Consider the following 12,669-nt stretch of genomic DNA (forward strand, 5'->3'; position numbering starts at 1 on the left):
GTCAGACTCTAAAAACTAAGCAGATAATTTAAAATAATTTTTTAAAAACCTTTCTGAAGAGATGTGGAATATAACTATTTTAATACCACTTAGGCCTAAAAAGCCTAGCCTGGCCTAAATAGTAAAATATCTTTGGGGTTTTATTTCAGTGTGAGGGTACGGTAACTTCACTATGTAGTGTGCCCTATTTTGGTATATTAGCACCCTCCCCCGTGGAGGTTACAAGGCAATTTTACTGTTGACCGACGAAGACATGACAGTAGGCTTTTCCTACATGGCAAATGTATTTCTCCCTCACATGTCTCTGTAGTGCATTTAAACAGCAGCATAGCCATAATTGTGCTCATGGCAGAAACAATATTTTTGTGATGTATGTGCAATGTGTAAACACACATTGCAGACACTATATGACATTTACCTTTTTATGGCTAAGCTATATTTAAGGCTACATTGATATTAGAGTTAGATATGTTAAATATGCCTAATAGGGCGTTCCAATGTACAGCACTTGATTTAGAGGGGAAGCACAGTCACTTCACTACTATTTATCATTGGTAAAGTCTGAACATTTAAAAAGCCAGCAAAATTAGGGTTCAGAAAAGCTGAAAAATGGGGTGACAGAAAAGGCAGATTTGATACACGCATTTAGAGCCTGGTGGGAGGCCTACCACCCAGCTAGTTTAGCAGAAGCTATCCTTTCTGTGAGATACAGGCACGCTTGGAGGGAATCTCAATGCCTTAAGAGCAACTGCCAGAGCAACGGATGCACTAGAGGCAGAAGAGTTTGCATGTCGTTTTCACTCTGAAAACTTTTTGGTTTATCAAAAGCTAACTCCAACAAGCACTGGCAAAGCCAATAGATCTGGCATTGGCTGTCAGTATTTTGTATTTGCCAATGCTTGTTTTGTGATGATTTTTCCAATACTTTATTATTGAAGATGCTGAGCACTCGCGAATCTAAAAAAAACACATTGACTAAAAAAAAAATTGAGGGGTCTCAAAAAACACACATTGTCATAGTATTCCCTGGCACTGAAGGGGACTACTTTATGTGTGGATGTGCTCCTTGACAAATGGCAGAATGCTGACACTCATTGTGAAGTGAGCCAATGACTGAAGTGCCCTATTATGTGTGCTATGGTGCGAAATGGAGTATATCAATGGCACAATAGAATGGCAAAGGATGAAGAGGGGTGACTGACAGCCCCCGAAAATAAGTATATTAAACATACAATTTTAGTTAAATCAAAGGGTTTTAGCTATCAGCAGACCTAAAAACAATAGTTTGTTTTTTAAAACAGTAAAACAATGACCTAGATACTTTAGATATTTTTCTCCCTGCGTGTCACGGTCAATGCTTGATTTCTCTCCCTGAGACTGCCATGCCTCGATGTGCGTCCCTGGAAGAAATACTAGAGATAGTTGCTGACCCTTAATAAAGGTGGTGACAGTCACTATGACTTGGCGGGCAATGGCGTCCCAATGCCAGGCATGATGCTGGGTCAAGGGGTTCCACTAGCAGAGTTGCTGAGTATCTGCTGGTGGAAACTCTATGTTGCTCCTCCTGTAAACGTGGAAGACAAGAGAACTGTCAATGTACAGCAGTTCACCCATGCTCTCATAATCTACATGAACCGCAAAACCTGAAAAAACGCATTTTTCCAAAAATACAGACCGCAAAATATAATGGCAAAAAAGCTCACCCTTACATAAATGCCAGCTACAAAAATATCAACCTGCATCAAAAGTCTAAATCTTTACCAAACTCACCTCCCGCATCTATTAAGAGGCCACTGGCCTACTACTGTTACCCCAGCCCTAGCGCTTTTGGGTGCATGAACTTGATGGTAAGATTAGGTGCAAATCGACATTTTTTAAACATATATCTATGTAACTAAGAGATTTTGGTGTCTGTTTTTGTATAAGATGATTTTGTATTTAATGGTTTTACATATTACCATAAAGGAGCACTAGTCTTTGGATAACTCTCCCTATTTTGCTTTGATTGGTTGCCTTCAACTCTTCATCACAGTTTGGCCTACTTGGGAGTCCATAATCCAGCTAATGCTTAATGTGTGCCTGTGTTTGTAGTTGGTGTCCATTATTGTGAACCTGGACACCAGCTTTGACCCTGAGCGATAGCTAAAAGACATTATAGGAAGAAATGAGGTGAGAAGAAAAAGATTAAAAACACTGACTGAGGGATGAAAAAGAACCTGCAGGAGTGAGATAGAGACTGGGAGTGTAAAGTGATGGAAGATAGACGCATGAGGTGCAGTCAAGACTAGGTAGCCTTGGTATTCAGCAACACTAGCATTTGGCCGCACCAGCAACGGGTTTTCAAGAAAAGCTTCGGGCCTGAGCACTGTGTTTTAAAAAAAAAAGTATTTTTCTCTTTCTAGGTTCAGACATCTATCCATTCTTGACTGATCTGTTTGTTATTTGTTTTATTATTAAGTTTATTGATATTAATATAATTTACATTTATTAAGCACACTGCTACCTGAAAAGGTGCCCTGGCCCTGAATATAGATGCTGATACATCTAGAATATAGGTGCTTTTTGCGCATCATAAGGCTGCCTGATGGCACTCAAGGGGTAAAGGTAGTAGCAGTGAAGGAGGGCACAAGGGGGGTGGAGAATGGTCACCAGGAGACAGGGAAAGGGGGTAAGAGGAAACTGAGCCGAAGCCTTGTAGATTCCTTAGCACATCAGTTTCTCCCCAGCCCGAGCGAGGGGGTGCTTTGAGGAGCCGGTCTGGGGGGTCTGAGAGGCACATCAGAAAGGAGGGATGGTTTGGGGGAGGGGAAGGGAAAAGGCAGATGTTTTAGGCTCATTGTTGCCACTAATTGCTGATACAAGGTACTCCTATTGTGTTTTATCAAAACCGCTTAACACGATAAGCGTTATTTTTAATTAATTTCACTCTGTTCAAAATGGTTTTCGTTTTATCAGCCTCGGGAGGAATAAATGCTGAGTCAGGCAACATTTGCGCTCAGATTAGTTTCCTTTTTTTCTCTTTAAAGGCACAGTAACATGGCTGTGTTTGTATAATATTCCTTGGCCTCTGCTGAGCTCGCTCCCACCGACTAACTTTGAGGGTTTGTTTCTATCCTGAAGTCAAGCGTTTCCACAAGGCTGGAATGTCCTCTGGCGGCCGCCATGTTGCCTCCCCCTGGTGCCTACATCCCATGTTGCAGGAGTGCTGAAAGCTAAGGTGGCCTTGGCAGTATGTGATTGGGTGAAAAACAGAGCACTGGATGTGTCATGTCAAGTCATGCGTCAGTGTCCCCACTCCCAGGGCCCTGTGCGTGGACGCTTTAAGGCACGTTTTAAAACAGTGGGCAGTTGCCCAGGGCCCCAGTCTCTTAGGGCCCCACCTGATTAGGGGCTCATCAAATGCTCCCATGAGCCTGCAGAGACATGAAGTCATATGTGAGTAAACCGAGATTTTAAAAATATTATTTTATATTTTTTTAAGTGGGATGGACAGGTGTGATTGGCTTGTGGGGTCCATTAGCAAATTTTCGCAGGTAAGAATGTTCATATAATTTTGTTCATGCAAGAAAACTGTTCACGAAAATGTGTCCAATTTTTGGCAAGGTAATACAGCATTTACTCTGAGTACTGTAAAATATGTTAATAATACCTGCCACAATGCTTGCAAATGTAAAGAAGCCGTGGCACCAAGCTCTGAGTAAAACAAGTTATTTTAATTACATATGGAGAAGATAGTGCACAGCTTATCTGTAAAATGCCTTTGAGAAGCAATAGCTTTATCAACGGAAAGAGAAACCACTATCATAATGTCACGGTACATGCATTCTGATTCTTAAATGTTGACATAGAGGGCATGAGCTGATGTTATGCAGAGCATGTTAGCCAGGGCACAAGTCCTAAAAAACAAGTGGGGGGATTAACCTAGTTAATCAGTATGCAAGTGACATCACGGCGCGTGACATCACGGTGCGAATCGTCACGGCACGTGCCATCACGGCGCATGACATCATAAGAAGTGACATTAGATCTTAAGCTCTCACGTATATGTTTAACATGTCTATCATGAGTACATTGGAGCACATTTGCAGTATACAGGAAAATCCTCCTGAAGATTCACACTTTTGTAAGTTACACATAAAACAATGTTGCCTTTTGTCAGTGTAAACTTTCTCTACCCATAGTGCTTTACAAGAATAAATAGCGATGTTTAAATTATTACAAAACCTCCTCAGGGGTAGTAAGCACTATATAAATGCAATTTGCTTTTTGTAAATACTGGGAAAGACCAACACATCTGATGGTCTTACGGTGCGTGCATATCTCCTCAACAGAGCCTAAACAAAGTGAAAAGCTACCTCTGGTAAGTATGCGTGAAGTGCTAACAAGGTGTGAGCCTTTGTGTCCCCTCCACTTCATTTGATTCTAGGCGTGAGGCTCCTGACTGCTGCCAGCCAAGAGACTGGAACAAAAGGAGACCTGATGACCCCTTAGATTCGGCCTTTGTTATGGGCCCAGCAGGAGGCTGAACTAAGAAACCCCCCTCCCTGCCTGCAAATTGTTGCAGATGGAAAGCAGACAACAACGTGTAGGCGCTGCTGAATGTGTCCTGGTGTTTGCAAATTACACCGGGATGGGTTCAGCACATTATTCAGTGGGACCCAACTTCTTGGCAGGGTGGACAGAGTCCACCCGGTGAAAAGAGTGGGTGGACGCCTTGTACCCCTGACTTGTGCCCTGATGTTAGCTATTACTCATAGTTGGACTTTAGTGTGAAGGTCCAAGCTTCTCACTTTTTCTTGCGCCCCCAGGAGCCCTGGTTTTTCCTCAAATGTTCCTCCAATCATCCTTACTTTACATCCTCCTGCAGTCTGGGTGCCAACGCTCTGAACTCCTAAGCTGCTTTGTTGGCTCATCCTTATTTTGGAGGGAAGCTCTCACAGCTGCTGCTCATGCTGGGCCTGTGCTTTGCTTGCACTGATGCTGCCTTCACTTTGCCTGTTCAGAGTGTGATAGGAGCTCCCACAGCTGTTCTCTGTTCTAGACAGCAGCCAGACATCTAAAAGACCCCTCACTTGGAACCATGCCCTCGATGGCTCTGAGCGATTGAGCACAGTGAACAAGCCCAGTACTACTTCGTAAGATTTGGGGGTAAATGCTACATTTCACAGCTTAATTTGGATATATCCATAAAGGGAAATCATCTGAGAGATCAATAGCTATCTGGTGAAGCTAGTGTTCCTCAGGAAATTTGGGGAAAACACTCCCTAGAAAGAAACTTTTGAAAAATGAAGCCATATTTGCAAATTATTTGGCTAAAAAGCTAAAGAGTTTATATGCAGATCGGATGCTACCCTCCTGAAACACTCTAGCACTTTTATGGTAAACCAGACAATTCTTATTACTGCCAGAGATTTTGGGAGTTTCGCCAAGAAAACACGGAACAAGTGGTAGCAAGATAGAATATTTATAGGCCCAGTTTGCTTTAAAAGTATCTATAAAGCCGTAGGGCCACATTAGGATGGCGGGCGGACTTTGTCCGCCCACCATCCCAACGCAAAAAGGGACCGCCTGCCATAAGGGCGGAGGTCCAGTGGGGGACATTACGATGCACCTGCCACAGTGGAAGGCGCATCCAGCATTCCTGTCATTGTGGTGGGCGGTGCAGTCAGCACCGCCTGCCACAATGCCAGGAAGGCATGCTGTGCACGTCAATGTACAACATGGCAGGCACCCTTGTGCATGGAACTGCTGGGGGGTACCATAGGTACCCCCCTATGCTATGCACGTCAATGTACAACATGGCAGGCACCCTTGTGCATGGAACTGCAGGGGGGTACCATAGGTACCCCCCATGTGCACGTCCCACCCCCCAGAATCCCTGGGGGCCCGCTACGGGCCCCCAATGTTAAAAACCGCCAGCCTTTCCACCAAGGAAAGGCACATCCCCGCCCTCATAGTAATACGGATGGTGATGTCTACCAGACACCGCCACCATATAAACTGCTTTTCCGCCCGGTAGGCAATCGGGCGGATTGCCTACCGGCAGAAAACCAGCGGACGGTCTTCCCGTCTGCCAGGGTCCCCCTGCCATGGTAATGTGGCGGGGGGAAATTAGAGGCGGCCGGTGGTTTTTGGCGGGCTGATCGCCACCGCCATACAGGCGGTGGCGATCCGCCCGTTATCATAATGGGCCCCATAGTCTTTACAGACAGTTAACTTATTGTGGTATGCAATTTGACGCAGCTTCCTACTATTTTGAAGCAGTGACCAGTACCTTTTTTCATTATTCCTTCATACCCATCTTCATCTCCTTCAATTTTCCCATCCTGCCACTTCCAAGTACATTTGGACTCCTACAATAGCAATCACACTATACTTGCAAGTGTCAGGGTGAAAATATGAAAAGTTACATGAAATCCGTAGTCAACAGGGTTATCCCTCATTTTTCGATTAGACTAATCTTGCAGGGGTTGCCTTCGCGTAGCACTACAGATGGTAATGTCATAAAATCTCTTATCAATTTACATGATGAAGTGCTTCACTTGACTCATTAATAATAGTCAAAGCACCAAGGGCTCTCTAACACCAAGGAAATAACATCAGCAACGTGTAGGGATAGACTCATGTGCCTGTTGACATTGCTCCTGTTACCATTGTACTTCCATCGGATTCGCCCCCCCCCTTACCGCATACTGTGACTCCACCTTGCTGCTCGCATACATCTGTCCATTTCATTACCCTCCTAGGTGCAATTGTACTGTAATATGGGACCTTTCCTGTGTTTTTTCTCCCTCCTACTTGATATGAATATTGCATTTTGTCCTTCCTCCCATCTTACTGTAAAGCGCTCTGATATCCCTCAGGATCTTGTTTGCGCTATATAAAACTTTATAAACAAATAAGGATAGCCACTTTATGCTAAAGCACTTTTGTGCCAGCGATGGTTATCATGATCTCTACGATGCTCAAATGGGGATCAATGAGGGTTAAATTACTGATCCATATTCCTAGAAAACCCACAATTTGCCAAGGTGGGCAGTCTTGACTTACCTATGCTTTAAATGGGCAAATATATGAAGTAGGGCTATGTTTTCCTAGTGGCTACATAATGACTAAAATTATGACACTATGCCACGGAGGCCACTTTATGCCAGGGACACCATAAGATCTAGAATGTCCTCATAATGCCAAGGAGGGCAGTCTAAAACCCGAAATGCTCATTCCTATTTCTTAAGTATCCGTGCCACCTCATTCTACACCTTCAGACCCTTCAATTCTCAGTTTCGTTCACTTTCATTTTCCAAGATTGCCTCTGGTCTGAATACCTTAATTTCTCTCTCTTGCCTCAGTCTCTCAGTTTCCTTCTTATCGTCCCTAAATTCTTGTTCCTTCCCACTACTTATCCTCCTTCTTTGCGTATTTCTAATTGCACTCTTATCTCAGTCTTAGCCATTTGCCTTATCCTCCTATTTTCAATCTTGTTGACCTCCTTCTCACTCTTCCTCCACCATCACTCCAATTCCCCACTTCTCAATATTGTTTCCCAATCCACCTTTCTCACTATGCCTGGACGTTTACCTTGAATTATTTTCCTGTCCTCTTTCTTTTATTAGGTTCTCCAAACATCTTTCTTTCTTTCCTTCTCTCCTTTCTCCTCTTGCCTTTGTTATTTTTCCCCTTTCTTTACTTCAATGTTTCTTTCTTTCAACATTTGCTCAATCTCATCTCAGATTCATTCTTATCTCAGATTCATGTTTATTTTCTCTGTTTTTTTTCATTTTCCAACTCATCTTTCTTTATTTCTGACCTTCATCAGGTTCTGATGTCACTATTGCTCTCCCAGGTTTTCTGAATAACATGTTTTTAACTTATATGAATATTTGATATGACTTGATGATGTATATGTTTTTAAATCTCTTTTATATATTTTGAATCTTACAAGGATCCTGCTAATAAAAACATTTTATATTATTTTTTTGTTTTCTATTTTACTGTTTGTGATTTGGCCGTGTGGGTATGATAGCAGTGTGCATTTGTATGCTCAAAAGAAACCCAAAGGGATCTTGTTTCTGACAAATTGAGACAAGACACCAAGAATTGAAAAAGTTAGTGGACAAACTATATCCATGATATTCATTCATGTCCTTATTTTCTTGGGATCCAGTTATTAATGTGTAAAAGTACTTGTTGTTCATGAAGTTTGTTTCAGGTCAATTGCAATGGACCGGAGGAGTATCATGTGGTGGTTAGGGCCAAACTATCTGATTGCCTCTCAATTCAATGTTTATTTTGGTACTGAAGTGCTTTGTAAGGCTTTATCTGCATGAATAAATGCATTGCCAGGCTTTAGGAAACCAAGTTATACTACTAGGATTTACTCTGAGCTTAGAACCATGAACTTTATGTAACTTTAGTTTGAGGCAGGGGCGTACCTTCAGGGGTCTGTGGGGGAGGTTGTGGTGTTCCACCCCCCTAAAAAATGTATTCTGTAATAAATAGTAGGGTACAAGTTCTTTCAGTCGCGTGTGGCGCGGTGTCGGTCAGATTTCACCTGAGCGTTTTACATAAACACAGACAAAATCACACCCGCTCACTCTCTCATCTCTGTTTTGAAGGCCTTAAAAATGTTGGTTCGGTTGAAAAATATTGTTTTAAGTACTCCCAGCAATATGCACGGCCCCTTAAGCCGCCACCATCACACCCTGCTTTTCATATAATGTATTTTCACAAGATATACCAGCGTGATTGTTGGGAAATCTGAAGTTCACCCCCCCCTCCCAATCATATTGACCTAGCTACTCCCCTGGTTTGAGGTCCATCCTAACTGAAAATAAGAGTACCGCTTAGCTGCAAATGTTAGTTGAAGAGCCCTGCACCAACCAACTTTCATCGTGGAGAATCACTCTTGCTGCTGCTATGGGCGTCAGCTGTGGGTTTCAATATTGGTCAGCGGGGAGGTAAAAAAGTTATTTTTGCATTGGGGCATGTCTGTTTAGTAGTCTATGTTGATTATGAAGATGAAGCATAATGGGGAAGACATTTTTCCCAGGAAGTCTCCTTCTGTGAGATTTCCTTGGTGAACTCTCCTCGGCGAGTGAGGCTGTGGCCTATAGGCTCCTTTTAAATGCACTAATATGAAGAATGCTGACCCTTTATAACATCAAGACAGGGGAAAGGCAGGCAGAATCATATTTACCTTTGGAATGAATAACAAGATGTTAGTTAGTTCCTGCTGTAATAATACCAACATTGACAAGACTGAAGACGTCTTTGGTTGGAAAGAATCTCAGGAGAAGAATGAATGTGTGACTGAGTAACCTTAACAGTTCAAGTGCACCCTTTCCGATGGTGAGGGCAAGGGTGTCATTGCCATCATGCAAGCAAGGAAAACTGGCACTGTAGCCGCAAGTTGGTAGGAAAATACAGCCATAATTGGGGTCCAGAGGGAAGTTCTGTGCCATCGAGGACTTGCAGTCCTTGTTTGTACAGGTCTAGAAGGATGAACCACAAGGACAAGATCCGATGGTCATATTTGGTGGTGAACTAAACATGGGGATGTAAAGCACATTTTGTAATCTTAGGAATCAGGATGAAGAAGAGACTTGGGATTCTCTTCCTTCAAGATGAGAGTTCTATCCTGATAAGCGTGTAAAGAATGGAACTCGCTCTTCCCGCATAGCGTAAAAAGAATGCTGATTGAGAGATCATTTCCTATGCCAGGTCCAGCAAAGCAGATAGTGAAAGCGTTCTTTTATGGTAATGCACATTTACTGCTGGAGTATGTGAGTGTGAGGCATGCATCCCTAACATCTCAACACCATTTAGAGAACATTGTTTTTCTGCACTCTTTAATATTTCCCTTTACAAAAATGAAAGAAAATAGTAAATGGCATGCTCTCAGCTACACTTGTCATAAATGAACAACTTAATTTTTTGTGTAACATGTTAGTCAAGTTTACTCTACAATACTGAGTCCTGCCGGTATGTTCCTTTTGTGTTCTGCTAATATTCAGGAACAAATTCACCCTTATTCTACCATCCCAAATGGAGGTGGGGGGGCTATTAGGAAGATAGCCTTTTATTGGAAGCATATCATTTTTATAATGAAATTATATCATTTTTGTCAAAGCATTACCAGCTCCATGTTATGCATAGCTAAATAAATGCCCCCTGCTACATCCTTTCATGGCAAACCATTTGGAGATATACCAGTAATGTACAAGAGTCTGCTATTTCGAATCGTAAGCTTTGTGACTTGAGCAGCACAAGATGTATGCCAGTGTACTCATGAACTGGGCAATATAACTGGTTCACTGTAGAAATGTGGCACCTGCTGTTTATCTTGCTGTAATATGCTTTCTGGGCAAAACACAACCATTTTGTCACTTCCAAACTATCCAAGTTCTTTTATATCTAATGCATTCATTCTTCTAGCCTGGATGACAGGGGAAAGAGAGAGATGGTAGTAAAAGGGAGAGGGTGGCATTTTTCAATTCTCGCCTAGGGCGGCAAAACAACTAGAAACGGCCCGCTTAATTTCCAAATTACAATTTGACTTCGGATTTTTCAACATATCTCACCCCAGAGGGCATACACAATTTCTTTGGTTATAGATTCATATTTTATGATAATTTACCTAAAGCAACACAAATTCATGCCTCCCTAGTTAGCTCCATAACCTCTTCGACGCTGATGACGGAACCGCTCCGTCATCAGCCGCGGTGGCGCTGTGCTGATGACGGAGCGGTAACGTCATGGCCCGCCCGACGCGCCTGCGCGGTGCTGATTTCGCGCCTGCGCGTTCTATTGAGCGGGCGGGGCCATGACGGAACCGCTCCGTCATCAGCACAGCTCACCCGAGGCTGGTGACGGAGCGGTTCCGTCACCAGCGTGTGAGCGCCGCGTGGCCCCCCCTGCCCCCTTAGCGCTGCGGTGGAATAGCCGCCGCAGTGAAGGTGTTAAGGGCAAAATGTAACATACCGAAAACAAACAATACATAAGTCTTTTTTTCAGACTCATTAGTTATTTCGTAATCACTCAACATTCATTCCATTATACAACCAGTTGTCAAGTTAACAATTAACATTTCATATATCATCATAACCGCCAGTGAATATTATCTTGCCCGCCACAATGAGCCTCCCCGCATCCATTTAAGGCATGTCAATATCGTTCCAAACAGTACATGTTTTTTGAAGATGTCGTTCTAAAAGCTGGACCGCACACTCTTTTTTTCAAATAACAACTATAAAAAAGGGTGAAATATTTTTTTTTAAAACCTATATTACAAATACAACAAGGGTACACAATCAGCTGACAGTGGTGCAGTCACTGGTGTCTTATTCTCTACATATGTAAGGCTAACTCCTCAGTTATATTAAGCCAAGTGGGCTCTCAAGTTTCTAAATTGATAATTTAGCGAGATTTTCATCTGCACAATTGTTGACATCTATCTCCACACCTGGTGTGTCTCCCAACACCATCCAGACCAAAATACATCATTTTGATTTAGTCCCCTTGGTGAAATTTTTCAAAATGTTGTGCCACTGGATACTGCGGATCTCTATTAGTAATTACACGAATGTGCCCTAAGATCCATTTTTTCACCTGGAACGTAGTGGTCCCTACATATTTTTTTCTACATGGGCATTCTGTGTAATATTTGACATAGTCAGTTCAGAATTCTATAAATGTCCTTATGCCTCATAAATATATATAATGCACACAGCTAGATAGTGTTGTTCAGTTATGTTTATTCAGACTTGGTAACTTATCTGATGATGTCACACCGTAGCTCCATATGTGGTCTTTATTGCTAGCTTGATTGGTAAAATAGTTCAGCGGATGAGTGCCTATTATAGCCCGCTGTCAAGGGCTATACCTGTTGTTAATGGCCCTGAACCCGAATTATAGGCCAGAGTCACAGGCGAGGGTCTATATCAAGGGAAATGGCGTTTAACAATGGGTATAGCTGAGGCAAAAGGGCTGTAAGGCTGTTAGAACATTCCACCCACTGAGGGTAGAATGTTCTAACTTAAAAAGGGAGAAACATGAAAACAAAGATTGGAATGTTGGAGCTTGGGGCTTATACCAGCCATTATAAGCCAGAAGCTACTCAATTGTCTTCAATGGAGCTCTCAACATTCCAATATTCTAAAGAGAGATGTATGTGACACTTTGGCCCTCATTACGAAAGGCCTTGCTTATGCCTCTTTTCATGTTGTTTTGCAGACAGCAACTTCATCCTTGCAAATGCCCAGGTGCACCGTGGCTTCCCTATCGTGTACTGCTCCGATGGCTTCTGCGACCTCACCGGCTTCGGGCGGACAGAAGTCATGCAGAAGAACGGCAGCTGTCGCTTCCTGTATGGGGCAGAGACAAGCGACCCCGTCCTGCAGCACATCGAGAAGGTTCTGGAGGGGAAGCAGGAGTACCAGGCCGAGCTCTGCTTCTACAAGAAGAGCGGTGAGTTTCTGCAGCTCCAAGGATGCCGGGTGTCTATTGCCTTCTTTTTTTCAGTGAATGGCGGGTTACTTACCAGTAATTGTCATTACTCCAAGTACTGACCTACCTTGTCACAGGCCTAGTTCCTTGCCCTCCCAGCCGAACTGGGGCATCCCAGGGGCCTGCATGGCTTGGTATTCCAGGAAGCTACTTCTCCCTTCAGGA

At 43.1% G+C, this 12,669-nt stretch overlaps 1 protein-coding gene across 1 annotated transcript in view; it reads left to right on the forward strand.

Moving 5' to 3' along the window:
* Positions 1-12,669, forward strand: part of KCNH4 (potassium voltage-gated channel subfamily H member 4) — a 297,438-nt gene that overhangs the window by 24,521 nt on the left and 260,248 nt on the right. Inside the window, exon 2 of the mRNA XM_078640671.1 lies at positions 12,232-12,465. Within this exon, the coding sequence (XP_078496797.1) occupies positions 12,232-12,465 (234 nt within the window). The remainder of the gene's footprint in view (positions 1-12,231; positions 12,466-12,669) is intronic.

The sequence above is a fragment of the Lissotriton helveticus genome, chromosome 5_1 (assembly GCF_964261635.1).
Source record: "Lissotriton helveticus chromosome 5_1, aLisHel1.1, whole genome shotgun sequence".
Taxonomy (NCBI): Eukaryota; Metazoa; Chordata; class Amphibia; order Caudata; family Salamandridae; genus Lissotriton; species Lissotriton helveticus.